The 17,663-nt window shown below is 39.4% G+C and overlaps 1 protein-coding gene across 1 annotated transcript in view; it reads left to right on the top strand.

The window, feature by feature from the left end:
- The first annotated feature begins 11,578 nt into the window (after positions 1-11,578).
- Ent1 (Equilibrative nucleoside transporter 1) overlaps positions 11,579-17,663 on the top strand; it is a 103,887-nt gene continuing 97,802 nt past the window's right edge. Inside the window, exons 1-2 of the mRNA XM_067154100.2 lie at positions 11,579-11,779; positions 12,097-12,278. Coding sequence (XP_067010201.2) covers positions 12,115-12,278 — 164 coding nt within the window. The 5' untranslated portion in view covers positions 11,579-11,779; positions 12,097-12,114. The remainder of the gene's footprint in view (positions 11,780-12,096; positions 12,279-17,663) is intronic.

Genomic DNA, 17,663 nt, shown 5'->3' with positions numbered 1-17,663 from the left:
TCACCAATGTCATCAAACAGCTTAAAAAAGGAAAATCTGCTGCTTTGGATGGTATAAGGAATGAACTTTGGTGTCAAGACCTTGGTATGGCTCCCTAACTTCTCTGACATATTCCCTGCTATTGTTGCACTTTTGACATTAATATGAGTGCATCACAAGTATTGATGTCTCATACTGTCCTTTGCTGGCGTGTGCCACAAGACACTTGTGACTTGTACTAAGGAAATAGTTCTATGAGCTGCCAGTGAATGCTGAATGTATATTACTTTGAAATAATGAGATTAGCAGCTGCTTGCATTCCTCAGCAGGGTGATCCACTAGCGTTCTGTTTAGAGGCAATAATTATTGAAGTCTGCGAGTCAGCCATGACTTGTATAGCACAGTAGAGAGTGTAACATTCCTATCTACATGGTGGTAAACATAGATTTACAGGACTAACAATAAATAAACATTTTAATTTGCTTTATGATAAAGGCACTGCATGTAAAATAACAGATAATTATAATATATTTTTAATTTTTCCTCAAATGTTTGAGGTTGCTAAACCAACAAAGAATATAATTCAATATAAATGCACAATGGCCCGGGAGCTGGGTGTTTGTGCTGTCCCCAACATCCCTGCAACTCACATACCACACACAACACTATCCTCCACCACATTAACATGCAGTTACCTACAGTTGGCTGATGCCACCTACCCTCATCGGAGGGTCTGCCTTACAAGGGCTGCACTCGGCTAGAAACAGCCACACGAAATTATTATTATAATATAAATTCAGAATTCTAGATACAATTTAGAATGAAAAGACACACAATTATTCTAATAAAATGGAAATGACCTATGGCTTTTAGTGCAAGGAGTATCTGAGGACATGTTCGGCTCGGCGAGTGCAGGTCTTTTGATTTGACTCCCGAAGGCAACCTGCGCGTCATGATGAGGATGAAATGATGATGAAGAGGACACATACACCCAGCCCCTGTGCCAGCAAATTTAACCAATGATGGTTAAAATTCCCGACCCTGCGGGGAATCGGACCTGGGACCCCTGTGACCAAAGGCCAGCACGCTAACCATTTAGCCATGGAGCCAGACAATGATTCTAATGATAATGTATAAAAAAATCAATCATCAGTGACAAACGTATATAGAAGAAGAAGATAATAATTTAAATGTTTTAATTATGAGTGTAGTGCATAGAAGTGATACCTTAATATCAATATCTAGGTTTTCAATGTATGCACATCCCAGTCAAAATGGTGTCACTTTTCAAACAGGATGGCATAAGTAGGAATAGTGCCCCTTGCACCTCAGTGTTCTCTAGGGTGTACTTACTGAGGTAACAGGGAACAGTGCCCCTTGCACCTCGATGTTCTCAAGGGTAACAGGGAATGGTTGATCAATATATCCCTTCTCTCGGTGCTGCTTTCCTTTGGATCTTTTCCAGTTTTCAAATCAAGTAATCCTCGTGAGCGTCCCATACACTGTGGTATTACCAGTGACTTACATGCCCTCCCTTTTTCATCCCTACTAAAACCTCCAAATACGCTCATAATCTTATGAATAGATCTGTAACCTTTATTTATGACCTAGTTTACATAATTGCCCAATGGAGAACTTTCCTTGTACTAACACCTAGGCACTTATAGCAGTCCCCATGACGGACATTCCTCTTGGTGAAACTTACAACCTGGCTTTTCACTCCATCAATGTCTGCCATCCATCTCACAATTTTGAATTGCTCACATTGCTTTAACTTATTTACTACTCTGTATACGGTAGTTCTGAGTAACATCATCCACAAAAAGCCTGATTTTTTATTCCCGTTCTTTACTCGTATAATGTGTATATATACAGTGAAACCTCAGAATGCGAGTAACTTGGTCTACGAGTGTTTTGCAAGACGAGCAAAAATTTTTAATAAATTGTAAGTTGATAAGCGAGTGAGGTTTCGCAATAAGAGCGTCATGTGTGCCTACGTTTTCCCCTTCCCAGTTCGTTTGTTGAATGGATGAATGAGGTCTTTGGTCCTGTAGTGAAGAAATACCTTTCAGAAAACACTCTGCCGCTCAAAGTCTTGCTGGTTATGAACAATGCTCCTGCTCATCCTCCAGGCCTTGAGGCCTTGAGGACAACTTACTGGAGGAATTCAAGTTCGTTAAGGTTAAGTTCCTTCCTCTCAACACTACTCCACCAGTCCAGCCTATGGATCAGCAAGTCATTTCGAACTTCAAGAAGCTATACACCAAAGCACTATTTCAGTGATGCTTTGAAGTGACCGAAGGAACAAACCTTACCATTCGGGAGTTTGGGATAAAGCATTTCCCCATCGTGAACTGCCTGAAGATCATCGATAAAGCCCAGGATGGAGTCACCAAGAGAACTCTCACTTCTGCTTGTGGAAAGCTGTGGCCTGACTGTGTTCTTGGACGTGACTTTGAGGGGATTGTTGTTAAAAATGAGGCACCGATTGTCGATGAAATTGTGTCCTTAGGGAAGACTATGGGGTTGGAGGTGAATGACGTGGACATTCGAGAGCTGCTGGAAGAACATAGCCAGGAACTATCTACCAACGAACTGGTGGACCTGCATCGCAAACAACAGGAGGAGGTTATGGAGGAGATCTCGCGCGGGCATGAGGAGAAGGAAAAGTCAATGGAATCCCTCACTTCAACTGAGATTCAGGAGAAGTGAAAAATGTGGCAAACGGTGCAATATTTCGTAGAAAAACATCACCAGAATAAGGCTGTAGCACTACGAGCGATGAATCAGTTCAATGACAATGCAATGTCACATTTTCATGAAATCCTCAAAAAGAGGCAAAAGCAACAGGCATTGGACAGGTTCCTCGTTAAAGTTGTATGAAAAGGAAACAATTCCAGTGAACCAACAGATAGCAGTGATTCCGTTAGTAAAATTCATGCTACACAGTAACTCTTCTCATGTCATCTCTCCTCTCCTTCACACCAACAATGTTTCTATTGTATGGTAAAGTGCAGTTTAATTTGTTTTAAGTTATATTTTGTTTCATAAATGGTATGCGAATAAATATTTTTGTGTTGTGGACGAATCATCCGCGTTTCAATTGTTTCTTATGGGAAAACTTGCTTTGATATACGAGCGCTTTGGATTACAAGCATGTTGCCAGAACGAATTATGCTCGCAATCCAAGGTTCCACTGTATATGTAAAACATAAAGGTCCAATAATACTGCCTTGCATAACTCTCCTCTTAATCATTACAGGTTACTCTAGTTCTCTGGGTTCTATTTTCTAGAAAAGTAGCCACCCATTTAACTACTCTTTTGTCTCGTCCAATAGCTCTAATTTTCATCAGTAGTCTCTCATGATCTATTAAAAGTCTTGGATAGATCAATAGTCACAGGCTCCATTTTGACCTCCTGAATTTAAAATATCTGTTGTGTCTTGAACAACCTCCGAAAGTTTGCCGCAGGAGTTTGGCTTCACCCTGTGTATATATATAAATTATATGAGTAAAGAAAGAGAATCGCAGAACAGTTTTTGTGGATGATATTATTCACAACTGTATATGGTAAATGATTTAAAGGAGAGCGAGCAATTCCAAATTGTGAGATCGATGGCAGACATTGATGTGTTGATTAATTATTCCAGTCCCTTACTCCTTGTTCTATAAATGAGTATTAGCTCCAATTTTTCCTCTGAATTCCACATTTATCTTCATATTTTGATCTTTCCTACTTTTAAAATTTCCACCAAAGTAAAACTGATGACAGGGCTAAAATGAGGCATACAAGGTACGAGGAGTGAGATAGTTGGTCGTCGCTTTGTCACTGCACCAGAAACTGGTATTGCAGTACAATGAGCCCTATGAGCAATAATCAGACACACTCAGCACACCCATACCCAAGCACCTTCCGTACTGTCACAACCATGGATGAGACTGGGACTTTGCTCTGACCTGTATGAATGCACAGATGAAAAAAATACTGCATTGCTCAACAAAGAGTAACAAGAAGCATTGTAAGGTATTTGCATGTAAGTATGTAACAATTTGGTCAGAAACAGGAAGGTTACAAATTAAATTTATAGATAGACTCAACATTACATGACCAAGAACACTCCGTCTACAACAAAAACTTGCAGTCTAGGGATAGCCAGTCTGCTTCCTACCCGGAGGCTCTGGATTTGATTTCTGGCCAGGTCAGGAACTTTTACAAGGATTTGGGAGTTAGTCTGAGGTCCACTCAGCCTAAGAGAGAAGAATCGAGGTGAGACAATGGCCCTGACTTAAAAATCTAAGAACAGTTGTTGAGACTATTTGTCAACTCTTGACATGGAGACATTTGGTTGAGCAGTGGACTAAGGACCACCACAGATGTAGCACAATTTGGAGTATTGCTCTTTATGGCTCACAAACATGGACTGTTGGCAAAACTAGAATGTTACAGACATTCAAGCTGTGGTGGTGGAGACAAAGGGCCAAAAAATCTAATGAGGACACGCTTACAAGAACTGCAGAGAACAGATGGTTTTGGAATGAGCTTTTAAAACAAAGAGATTGGTTTATTCGATACTTCAACAGATACATATATCATAAAGGGAAAAAGACGAGGAAGCAGGCTAAGATCACTGTTCATCAGTGAACCAAAACATTGGTGATAAGAATTAAAAATGCTGTGATGGAATGTAACAACTAACAGAAGTACGGGAGTGGTGGAGAAGAAGAATTGCTGCCCACCGATCTTCAAATTAAGGGACCAAGAAGGAGAAACAGATTACAAGATGCAATGCAAGCACTCCCTTAAGCCTGCCTGGTGGTCACAATCTTTAAGGCATCAAGTCTATATGGTTTAACACCATGGTTTGCCGGTTCAAGTCCCGTTGTTCACCATCGGAATGTTGGCCGGCAAGGTAGGAGAGGTGTTGCGTGCCAAAAGCCTGGATTAAACTCCAAACCTCTCTACAGTATTTATACAGTAGCCTCCATGGCTCATGCGGCAGCACGTTGCCCACTCACCACTGGGTTCTGTGGTTCAAATCCCAGTCACTCCATGTGAGATTTGTGCTGGACAAAGCACAGATGGGACAGGTTTTTCTCCAGGTACTCCGGTTCTCCCTGTCATCTTTCATTCCAGCACAGTCCCTATCCTCGCCACAAGATGGAGGCTTCATTCATTCCATCCCTGACCCGGTCACTGACTGGAAAACAGGTTTGTAGGTTTTTTTCTACAGTATTTATATGGGGTGAGGACATATGATGACGACGTGAAGCATTGAGCAAACCCCTTGGTGCTATTCGACAGGAGGATGTTACATGCCAGTACTGCATTTCACCCCCTCCCTTCCTCCATTTCATCTCATTATCTCATCTGATGAGGTTGATGTCAGGAAGGCAATCCAGTTGTAAAACTTGCTACAGAGATTCAACTCATTTCACACCTGACCCCGCAAAGGAACGCGACAAGGGTTGGACATGCACGCACCTAGCTGTATCTGGACTAAACTGCATTATGAATACTTGTAGACCTCAACAAGCAAAGCTCACATTAAGGGCTCTATCCTCTTCTCAGTCATATAGCTCATGTCTGAGTATTGTGATCTCATGCTTAATTTTACTATTTGACGGTGTTCACCAGCAGTCAGTCTTCTCCTTTCCGAATTGTCACTCGAAGTGGTGCATGAGTTGCACCTTTGATCTAGGCTACCCATCTTCTGGGAGCTCTTCCATGCGGCCTGATATCCTTAAAAAACTAGTTTTTCAAGGCTATTTTCTCTCCTTAATTCATGTCCTATAAACTGCAGGGTTGTCCGTCTAACAAGAGTGGAAAGTCCATTTGGGATACCAGGTTCTTTGATTATGGAGGAGTTAGATCTTTTCTCCATCCAAGGTACTCATAGCATCCTCTGCCAGCACCACATTTTAAATATACCGATGCGTTTTTTGTCCTTCGCCCTCACTGTCCATGATTCACAGCCATAGAAGAAGACTGAAAATTCTAAGACACAAACTGGACATTTCTTTGTGTTTTTACTGATTGCTCAGTGACACCAGATCATTCGGAGCTTATTCATAGCAGCTTTTTCAAGAGCAATTCTTCTTCAGATCTCTTTCTTGCAGCGGCCAGTGTTGCTCAGTGAAAGTAAAGATAAATTCATTTTCAATATCTAGGCCTACTAGAAGACCACTAAATTGGAGCTTCTTTCCTCTATCAACAACCATCACCTTGGCTTTGCTGCGATTCACTTCCAATCCAAGCTGAAGACCCACTAAACAATTCAGCAAGTTCATCTTCACTGCTTGCCAATAGAACAGTTTCATCAGCAAAACGCAGATCCTGTATCATCCTTCCTCCAACTGACACTCCACCAGAGTCCTTTGCTTGATGTATTTCCTGTATATGTTGAACAACAGGGGGGGGGGGGGACAGAATGCAGCCTTGCCTCACTTCTTTTAACATTCTGAAGGCATCTGATAAGCCACGGTCCAGTGGTATTGTTTTTATATAAGCTTTTTATCAAAGAAGTAAGATGAGGAGGAGTGCCCATTTCAAGCAATACTTTCCAAAGCTTGCACCAACGAACATGGAATTGCAATATACATGCCACAAAATTGGAACAATTTCAAGAAATGTGAATAATCTATATGATTCAATAGAATTAAAAATTAAGAACTGAACAAAAAACTAGAAAAAATTGAATCAAACTAAATTACTGCTTAACTATGACAAAAATGGTAACACATTTTTAATTAGCAATTTACAGAAAATCAGTGACAGAGTGGCATCTGGAGTGATTGCAATTACTGACAAAATGCAGGAGACTTGCCTGAGATGATGTGACCATGTACTGGAGATGGCACTGGATTTGAACCCTGAGGGCCATTAACCATAGGGGCAGCCAAGGAGTGCTATGAGAGGTCATGTGCTTGGTGAGCATTACTTCAGTTGTTAACAAAGATTGGAAGAAACAGAAAGCAATGTGCACAAAAGTGGACCCTGAAATTATGCAGCATAAGTGCTAGGGAGAAGGAGAATAACAATAAGAAGAAATATATCAAGTCATGTAAGAAACAACAATTTCCTAAAATGAAGTTTTAAATGAAAGATGCTTTATTTCATAAGGCAGTTCATTATATATTTTAGACAATCCTTCCAACTCATTTCATGAATGAACTGAAAATCCACAGCCTGTCTCCAGTCATTCGACCGGGTCAGAATTGGAATGAATGAAGCCTCATCTAGCGGCGAGGATGGGAAATGTGCCAGTTGCCAAAGCCTGTCGCACTCCTCTGGGGCAATAATAAATGACTGACAGATGAAATGAAATGTTAATGGAGAGTGATGCTGGAACGAAAGATGACAGGGAAAACTGAAGTACCCGGAGAAAAATCTGTCCCAACTCCGCTTTGTCCAGCACAAATCTGACATGGAGTGACTGGGATTTGAACCATGGTATCCAATGGTGAGAGGCCGTTGAGCTGCCGCCTGAGCCATGGAGGCTCCTCATTTCATGAATGACAGGTATAAATATTCAGTTTTGTGTGTGTCTCACACTCATATACCTTTATTTTATACTTGAAAAGATTGTTAATCACTCGAGTTGCCGGGGTGTGGTGAATGAATACAAGCCACTTCCTCCTGTGTAAGTAGAGGGGGAGTGTTCATTCTGGTGAAAGAAGAATTTGTAAGCTACAAAAAAGTTAAAGATGAGACACATGAAATTCTAGGTGTAAGGCTCATTTCTAAAGATAATAGGCAACTTGATATATTTGGAGTGTACAGATCAGGAAAGAGTAGCAATCACGCGGATTCAGAATTATTTGATAGGATAGTCAGCTATGTGGGAAATGACATGGAAAGAAATGTGATTGTAGCCAGATGTCAACTGGGAAGGAAATGCGAACGACAGGAAGCATGACCAACAAATGGCAAATAAGTTAATATGGGAAGGACAGCTGATTCAGAAAGTGATGGAACCAACCAGAGGGAAAAATATCCTGGATGTGGTGCAGATAAAACCAGATGAGCTCTATAGGGAAACTGAAGTAATAGATGGTATTAGTGATCATGAAGCTGTTTTTGTGGTAGTTAAAAATAAATGCGATAGAAAGGAAGGTCTTAAAAGTAGGACTGTTAGGCAGTACCATATGGCTGATAAAGCAGGTATGAGGCAGTTTCTAAAAAGTAACTATGGTCGGTGGAAAACGGTAAATAAAAATGTAAACATACTCTGGGATGGGTTTAAAGAAATTGTTGAGAAATGCGAAAACAGGTTTGTACCTTTAAGGGTGGTAAGGAATGGTAAAGACCCACCTTATTATAATAGAGAAATAAAGAGACTAAGAAGGAGGTGCAGACTGGAAAGAAATAGAGTTAGAAATGGCTGTGGAAGTAAGGAGAAATTGAAGGAACTTACTAGAAAATTGAATCTAGCAAAGAAGGCAGCTAAGGATAACATGATGGCAAGCATAATTGGCAGTCATAAAAATTTTAGTGAAAAATGGAAGGGTATGTATAGGTATTTTAAGGCAGAAACAGGTTCCAAGAAGGACATTCCAGGAATAATAAATGAACAAGGGGAGTGTGTATGTGAGGATCTTCAAAAGGCAGAAGTATTCAGTCAGCAGTATGTAAAGATTGTTGGTTACAAGGATGATGTCGAGATAGAGGAGGAGACTAAGGCCAAAGAAGTAATAAAATTTACATATGATAACAATGACATTTACAGTAAGATACAAAAGTTGAAAACTAGAAAAGCGGCTGGAATTGATCAGATTTCTGGGGATATACTAAAGACAATGGGTTGGGATATAGTACCATATCTGAAGTACTTATTTGATTATTGTTTGGTCGGATGAGCTATACCAGATGAATGGAGAGTTGCTATTGTAGCCCCTGTGTATAAAGGAAAGGGTGATAGACATAAAGCTGAAAATTACAGGCCAGTAAGTTTGACATGCATTGTATGTAAGCTTTGGGAAGGCATTCTTTCTGATTATATTAGACATGTTTGCGAAATTAATAACTGGTTCGATAGAAGGCAGCTCGGTTTTAGGAAAGGTTATTCCACTGAAACTCAACTTGTAGGATTCCAGCAAGATATAGCAGATATCTTGGATTCTGGAGGTCAAATGGACTGTGTCACGATTGACCTATCTAAAGCATTTGATAGGGTGGCTCATGGGAGACTACTGGCAAAAATGAGCGCAATTGGACTAGACAAAAGAGTGACCAAATGGGTTGCTATATTTCTAGAAAATAGATCTCAGAGAATTAGAGTAGGTGAAGCTTTATCTGACCCTGTAATAATTAAGAGGGGAATTCCTCAAGGCACTATTATCGGACCTTTATGTTTTCTTATATATATAAATGATATATGTAAAGGAGTGGAATCGGAGGTAAAACTTTTTTGCGGATGATGTTATTCTTTATAGAGTGATAAATAAGTTACGAGATCGTGAGCAACTGCAACGTGACTTCAAAAATGTTGTGAGATGGACAGCAGGCAATGGTATGTTGATAAACGGAGTTAAAAGTCAGGTTGTGAGTTTCACAAATAGGAAAAGTCCTCTCACTTTTAATTACTGCATTGATGGTGTGAAAGTTCCTTTTGGGGATCATTGTAGGTATCTGGGTGTTAATATACGGAAAGATCTTCATTGAGGTAATCACATAAATGGGATTGTAAATAAAGGGTACAGATCTCTGCACATGGTTCTGAGGGTGTTTAGGGGTTGTAGTAAAGATGTAAAGGAGAGGGCATATAAGTCTCTGGTAAGACCCCAACTAGAGTATGGTTCCAGTGTATGGGACCCTCACCAGGATTACCTGATTCAAGAACTGGAAAAAATCCAAAGAAAAGCAGCTCGATTTGTTCTGGGTGATTTCCGACAAAAGAGTAGTGTTACAAAAATGTTGCAAAGTTTGGGTTGGGAAGAATTGAGAGAAAGAAGAAGAGCTGTTTGACTAAGTGGTATGTTCCAAGCTGTCAGCGGAGATATGGCGTGGAATGACATTAGTAGACGAATAAGTTTGAGTGGCGTTTATAAAAGTAGGAAAGATCATAATATGAAGATAAAGTTGGAATTCAAGAGGACAAACTGGGGCAAATATTCATTTATAGGTAGGGGAGTTAGGGATTGGAATAACTTACCAAGGGAGACGTTCAATAAACTTCCAATTTCTTTGAAATCATTTAGGAAAAGGATAGGAAAGCAGCAGATAGGGAATCTGCCACCTGGGCGACTGCCCTAAATGCAGATCAGTATTCATTCTTCTTCTTCATTCTTATCTTCGAGATGTTGCCACTCCAACCCTCATCCTTCTACGTCTTGTTTGATCTGGTCAGACCATCTTGGTTTCTTGCCTTTTACTTCTTTCTCAAATCACATTTTTGCTGTTCCCTCTGGGTCCATTTTCTTTAGGTGACTTCTTCTTCATAGCCATTTCTCTATAACTTGCAGTTGGAACTTTGTACGGATTTAGCCCAGTTTTATGGCCAGATGCCTTTCCTGACGCCAACCCTGTGTGAAGAGACATATGCACTATTGCATGTTTCTGTGGTGGTTTGTAGTGTGTATATTACACCCATTTCCTGAGCTAGGGTAATTAACTAGACAAAGTTGAAATCTCCAACCTGGCAGGAAATGGAGCCCTCTGAACGAAAGGCCATTACGCTGACCATCAGGCAAGGAGCCAGACTAAACCATCTTATATCTGATTTCCTTGGGTGACTATTTCACCTGCACTTGATGTTGAATTTCCTCATTTATTGTATATTTTAATAGCGTTAAAATTTTTGAAAATAAAAACAGCACCACTGAACTTTATCTCTACATCCAAAGTTAGTTTCTAAGACTGTTCATTAGGATTTTCTTTAGGTGTTAAATATGATGTTCTTAATAAATTTCTAATAGCCCAACTCTGTAGAATTTCCAATGACTTCAACTCTGTTTTAGACTTGTGACCCCCATTAGGATACCATGAAGTAGGTTATGTGAGAACGTATGAAAGTATTTAACACACTTATAATGGGAGCAACCTCATTCAATAAATTGGAAATTTGTTGTTTCCACATTACATGATCTTACATTTTTTTAGTTTATGAAAGTAGGTAATGTACTTCTGAACCCATTCTACCTGCACAACATAAATTTGATTTGTTACTGTTCTACTTTTTGTCATGCTACTCCATTGTTTGTCAAATGCGCCCTCAAGGATCATGCAAGAAAAAAAGTTCACCCTCGTCTATATATGTAAAGTGGTCATCTTTCTACGTTACATTTTCTAAGTTGCATGCTTCTTCTTTGTTATTTGCTGGACTCTGCATTTGCGCTACGACCAGTTTTTATGCATTTACTTTACTAACTTGCACTGTTTAATCTTTTTCACCGTGAAAACGTGCAGTATATTTTAAATGGTGCTTCATTGTTTCCATAAATAGATTCCTATACTGGAATTCAAAAAGGTAGCGATGGTAACTCCGGAAATTCAAATTTCCTGCCCAAAGATGTGCCTCATGTGCTGCTCTCTACAGCACACTAGACAAACTATACCGGAAACAAATGACGTCTTTGACAGTAGCAGACCAAATAAAAACAAACGATGATAGCAAATGACCAGATGATTCATAAAGAGGGAGAGTGGTGCATAAGAAAACAAAGGTAGCGGTGATCTAAGTTACCGATAGGCGTTTGGTTGTGCGTAGAGTGGAACATAATTTTGAATGACCGACGCTATATAGTGTTATTGTAGTGACTTAATTCGTCAGGCGAGTACCCGGAACGAACGGCATTCAGTAAGGTAAGTATTGATCAGTTAACTCTAAATATGTTTGAGCTAATGTTGACCTTAGAAATTATTTGGTCGAATTGTATTAATTAATTTTTTTAACTTCTTGAATGGCACATGCTTTGCACAAGCACAAGGATAAAGGTATTCTCGTTATTTCAAACTGACAATATTCTGAATGGGTAGACAGAAATAATATATTTTTGTTTCTTGAAATAGTGCTAATGTTATAATATTTGTTGAAGTACATAATTAGGTTTCAGTTTTTATATTATTCTATCGTTAATCCTTACTGAAGGGCATGCAGCTAATCCAGTAATTTGGTTCAGTTTGTTAACTAGTTAGAAATGGAGTACTCAGTGAATACCAGACCCCTTCTGCAACAGAGCGAGAGTGAGAGTGACTTTGAAGATGGGAATGTGGAGGTTAACAGATCTGTGGAACAAGATGATCATGTCATAGTCACCAAGGATATGAAACCCCTTTTCAAACTTCGAGAACCTAGTGATAGGTAAGTCGTGCATGCCCTGATTATATAGGCTATTCCTTTGCCTTGACGTAATTTTCTTGTACTGTACTATGTATCATTTTGTCTTTCCTGGTCTTCTGGATCATGGTCCATAAGAACTTAATTTCTGTTGCTTGGAGTTTTGAAATGTCATTCCTCATTCATGTGGTAGTTTTGGTAGAAATTCAGTATTTGCAGTGTAAGGGATTTGAAATGTTACAAATCGTATGACAGCAGTGTATGAAGATGTCCTTGCCCTATGTTTTCATATTTATCCTTGTCTCCTTTCTGATCACTCCCTCTTCTGATCATGACCTGTCATAGGTTCCTGTCCTTCTGTATCCCATTTTCACACCAGGCAAATGCTAGGGCTGTACCTTAATTAAGGCCACGGCCGCTTCCTTCCCACTCCTAGCCCCTTCCTGTCCCATCATTGCCATAAGATCTATCTGTGTCGGTGCGACATAAAGCAAATAGCAAAATGTCCTTCTGTATTTGACTCAACATTTCATCTTTATCAATGCCCTAATACAGCAAACCACTTGAGGGATTTCTGCCGTAACTTAACAATTTAATTATCTTGGTTAAGGATTAATTGCAAGCTCCACTTTTGAGTTCAGGCCTACTCATTCCTCAATTAGTAGCAAATATTGTTTACTTATTCAGTCTTAACACCCTGGCTTCCATAGAAGAGAATACTTATTTCAGTCATGCATGTGCTTTTTGAATGGAAGAAGAACAACAATACAGTGTAGTCAGCCACTGGACAGCTATCTGGTCTCTCCTGCTGTGCCTCTTCTTTATATACTGGGCTCAACAATAATGTGAGCGCAGCTGACTGCTCACCGTGCACAAACTGGAACGTTCTTCGTAGCGCACCGCTTTCAAAACGGACACCACAACAGCAAGTGAAAAATTCTGAATTCCCATGGAGGGAATTGGATATTTTTCACCAATAGAGCATAGAAAAGCCTTACATCTGATATGTTTTTGACAACAGCAAGTGTTAAATTATGTCATGTAAAGAGAAGAAAATGGTTAAAAGGATAAACGCGATGACAGGTCGGTGTGGGAAGAGGAGACAAGAACACACAGCCATCTCTCGTCATCAGTCACACAGCTTGGCTTCTCTGAAGACCCCAACAGTAGTTAGTGGCACGTGACCTAAACTTGATATTCCCAACTGGTTACATAGGTACTTGGATACCGTATGAAGTGCAATAGTGTGTCCTCTTATCAATGGCTTAAGAATGCTAGACCTCAGTTAAGTTGATTGTTGTTTCAAACTTCAGAACTCATTCAGACTTAGTGTCTACTGAGACAGTTTACTAGACAAACAGAAGATAAAGCTAGATAAGATAATGGTAAAGTTAACAGCACCTGTCTCACAAGACAACAGTTGCAGCATGCGTCATCTCACACCTTAGCTCCCTTTACACATGGTTTATATTAGCAGAAAAAGCACTGTGAATTAATATCAGTCTGAATAATGGAAGTGCAAATCAGGTCATATAAAGAGCAATACGAATATCAAAAAGAAAACATAATAGGATAAACACAATCACAGGCCAGCATGGAAAGAAGGAGAAAGTGACAGTCTGCAAATGGATCAGTTGTCTCCTCATCAATTTTGTTCTTCCACATCCATTTCCTCTTAGCTCATGACGAGCTTGTTTCTGCTTCTCAGCTTTCAACACTCGCTGAGGAACCATCTTGGTGTGGCACGTCAACACAGTAAATAAGGATGAATTCAGGTGGTAATAATAATCATCTTATGCCCTCAGCTACCGTTTGCAGACATTTTCATTTGACATCATCAATTTTGACATCCCATTTCACTCTAGGCCTACTTGATGGCAGAGTAAATCTAACCTGTCTTGGGTGTCTGTGGCTGAATTTTGTCAGGTAAACACCAAATGTGTCACCGGAGATCTTTTACATGCCAACATCATACGACACGGAGTGTCTCCCTTCTAAAATCCGTTTACATCTGCCGGGTTTGACCCCACTCTCTTGGGATCTGGAGGCTGACATTCTACCACTGATCCATAGAGGCAGCTTATACACATGATAAAAGAGTAGGAATGTGGGACAAACACAGTTCAAGACATATATACATATAACTTGATCTAGTGTGACATTAGGAATGAAAATGACAGTGAAATGAAAGCTAAAAGAAAAGGAGATAAGAAAATGCAATAAAGACTGAAAAATGTTATCTAGGGAAATAGTGTGGAGTAATAAGGGATTGGAATATTAACTGGGAGGGTTGTAAAGATGATCTGAAACCTGTTATATACAATTATACAAAAGAGAAAGTGTTAACAGGTCAGAGATATTGGGCAACACCAGCAGATGGGAAGAATAATTTGATGACTTTGCTAAGTGTAAGAGCGTGCTGTAATGAAATAAGAAATATATTCACCTGCTGAGGCTCGGTTGGAATTGACAGTTAAAAAACATCAAAAGTAGAAAAAGCTGTTGGAATTAAAAACGAAAAGTGATAATCAGGGCCTAAATGTTTATGACATGTCATATTTTTTTATTTTATTTTATTCTTTCCACAGAAAATACAACTTAAGCATGATTTTACCTATGGTGACTAAAACTATGCAGTTTTCATGGGTCATATAGTCACATTTTGGCTTTTTCCAGTAAAATTTCATATTATGGTCGTATTTCCCCATGAATTTTTGTATTTTTATCATATTTTTTACCATTTTATCCCATTTTCACATACCTGCTTCCAGTTGTCTCAAAGGCAGACTTTTCACATCTCCTAACTGTTGTCTGTAATTTATTACAATTACCTTTCTCAGAAATATATATGTAAGCGAATTAGGAGGGTAAGCTGTATAGAAAGCGACAGAAAGGTTGAACTCTAATGATTTGATGTATTTCAAATAGGTGCCAGTAGCATCCTGCGTTGTTGAGCTGTCTTCTTATGCTTTACACATGAAATTTACATCTTAATGTGAAATTCTAATCTTTTAAATGAAGTTTTTGTTTATTCTGCTGAAGTTCTGAGTTTTTGCCTGATATTCAACAAAAAAAACTCTCAAATCATAAAGGTAAGTCCTATAATTTGAAGGCCAAACTTGACAGGATAGCCAGTATGCTATAGTGTGCAAGTTTTCATCGTATCACTCCCAGTGGACCACGTGACATCTTTTGAGTAGTTATAGTAATTGTAAAACATGTAAATCTAAAGAAAAATTATAATGTTCTATGTTCACAGGTTTTATATATAATTTATTTCATTTTTATGAAGAAATGAATGCAATGCTCTGTATTTTATATTTTAAATGCAGCTTTAATTTTCTATTCAGCAGGTTAATAATAACTATAAGTAACTGTAACTACTGTTAAAAACTACAAAATAGAAGTCTCAAGGTTTGCTTAATAGTTCAGATCTTTAGTCTTTGTAGAAATATGCACCATGAGGGCTGTAAATCTATTCTGTTTTTATGCAAAATAATGCCATATTTATGTTTTTTTGTATGAAATAACACCTAAATTTAAGATATGTACTCACCATAAAATAAGGCCCCTAGTTATAGACGAACTGTAGTTGTACCTAGGGCAGTGAAAGTAAAGGGGAAGGGTTACAGAAAATATGGAAATATGACAAGAACAGATTGGGAGATTAGCGGTGGTGCCCATTTTCATTCATCATCATCATCATCGGTTTGCCCTTCCAGCGAGCCGGGTAGGGTGTTTGAAAACAAGCGTCTTCCAAAGTTGCCAATTCAAGAAAATTTTGTTGTCCATGACAGATTCTCAATGCCATCCTCTTCTCTCCACGTCTTCCCTCAGTTGGTCCACCCATTTTCTTCTTGGTCTTCCAGCTGGTCTTCTGCCTGTTATTCTTTCTTCCAAATAAGCCCATGCTAACCGTGTGCTATTCATTCGTTTAACTTGCCCAAACCATTGAAGTCTACATGACCTAAGTCTTTCCTCCATTGATTCATTTAGACCTAGGTTAGATTGGATCTCATCATTTTTCATGTGATCAAGTTGTGTCTTTTGGAGGGCAGTTCTAAGAAATTTCATTTCACAGGCTTGAATCCTACTACAATTGTTTGATGGTAGTGAGCAGAAACTTGGACAATGACAAAGAAGAAGGATGAAAGTCGAATACAGGCAGCCGAAATTAAGTTCTTGAGGAGTATGATACAGAAGAGTAGAAGAGACAAAATAACGAATGAGAAAATCCGGGAAGAAATTGGAGTGGAAAAAATTAATGATAGAATAGAGAAGAGCCGACTAAGATGGTTTGGGCACACAAAGCGAATGAGTGATGAAAGAATGCCAAAACAGGTGATGGAAATGCAAATGCAAGGAAGGAGAGGCCGCGGACGACCGTGATTGAGATGGAAGGACATAATCCAATGCAGTAATAGAGAAAGAAATCTGGACTGGGACACAGTGTTGAAGGAGGAGTGGTGGAAAGACCGAAAGAAAAGTGGAGAGGAACCATATTTGCCCCTACCTGGCTACAGCTGGATAAAGGGAAATGATGATGATGTAAGGATGGGAATGAAATATCACTTGTACAGGATCATTTTTGTTCTTTGTGGGAGCTTCTCGTCCCATAGTAGGTGTGTAACGATACTGTAAAAGTTAGAGCCTTTGGTTTCTGTGTTTGTTATTTCTATCTCAGCTCTATTATTAATAGCCATTACGCTTCCTAAATATCTGAACTGGAGTACTGCTTCGACTTTGTGGTCCTGTATTTTTATGTTGCATTCTGTGTTATGTCTGCTGATTTTCAGTGCTACTGTTTATGATGGGTTCAATTTCATTCCATAATCATCAAACTTCTTACACCATACATTCAGATTATTTTGCACTCCCTCCTCTGTTTCATCTGATATTGCCACATTATTTGCAAACACCAGAGCCTGAAGATTGTTATTACCTTTTCCTTTTAGTTCATTTAAAATGGTATCCATAACTGCTATGAATAGAAGAGGTGATAAGGCGCTGTTGTAATCCTTTGGTTGTATTGAACCATTTGTCCGACTTGTTGGCTGAATGGTCAGCGTCCTGGCCTTCGTTTCAGAGGGTCCCGGGTTCGATTCCCAGCCGGGTCGGGGATTTTAACCTTCATTGGTTAATTCCAATAGCCCGGGGACTGGGTGTTTGTGCTGTCCCCAACATCCCTGCAACTCGCACACCACACAAAACACTATCCTCCACTACAATAACACGCAGTTACCTACACATGGCAGATGCTGCCCACCCTCATTGGAGGGTCTGCCTTACAAGGGCTGCACTCGGCTAGAAATAGCCACACGAAATTAAAAAAAAAAATTAAATTGAACCATTTAGAGTGACCATCTCCAATACTGACACAGCTTTTGCAATAGTATACAGCATTTTGGT

The sequence above is a fragment of the Anabrus simplex genome, chromosome 9 (genome assembly GCF_040414725.1).
Source record: "Anabrus simplex isolate iqAnaSimp1 chromosome 9, ASM4041472v1, whole genome shotgun sequence".
NCBI lineage: Eukaryota > Metazoa > Arthropoda > Insecta > Orthoptera > Tettigoniidae > Anabrus > Anabrus simplex.
Note: the sequence above shows the minus strand (reverse complement) of the source record. Positions and strands in the feature narration are given on the sequence as shown.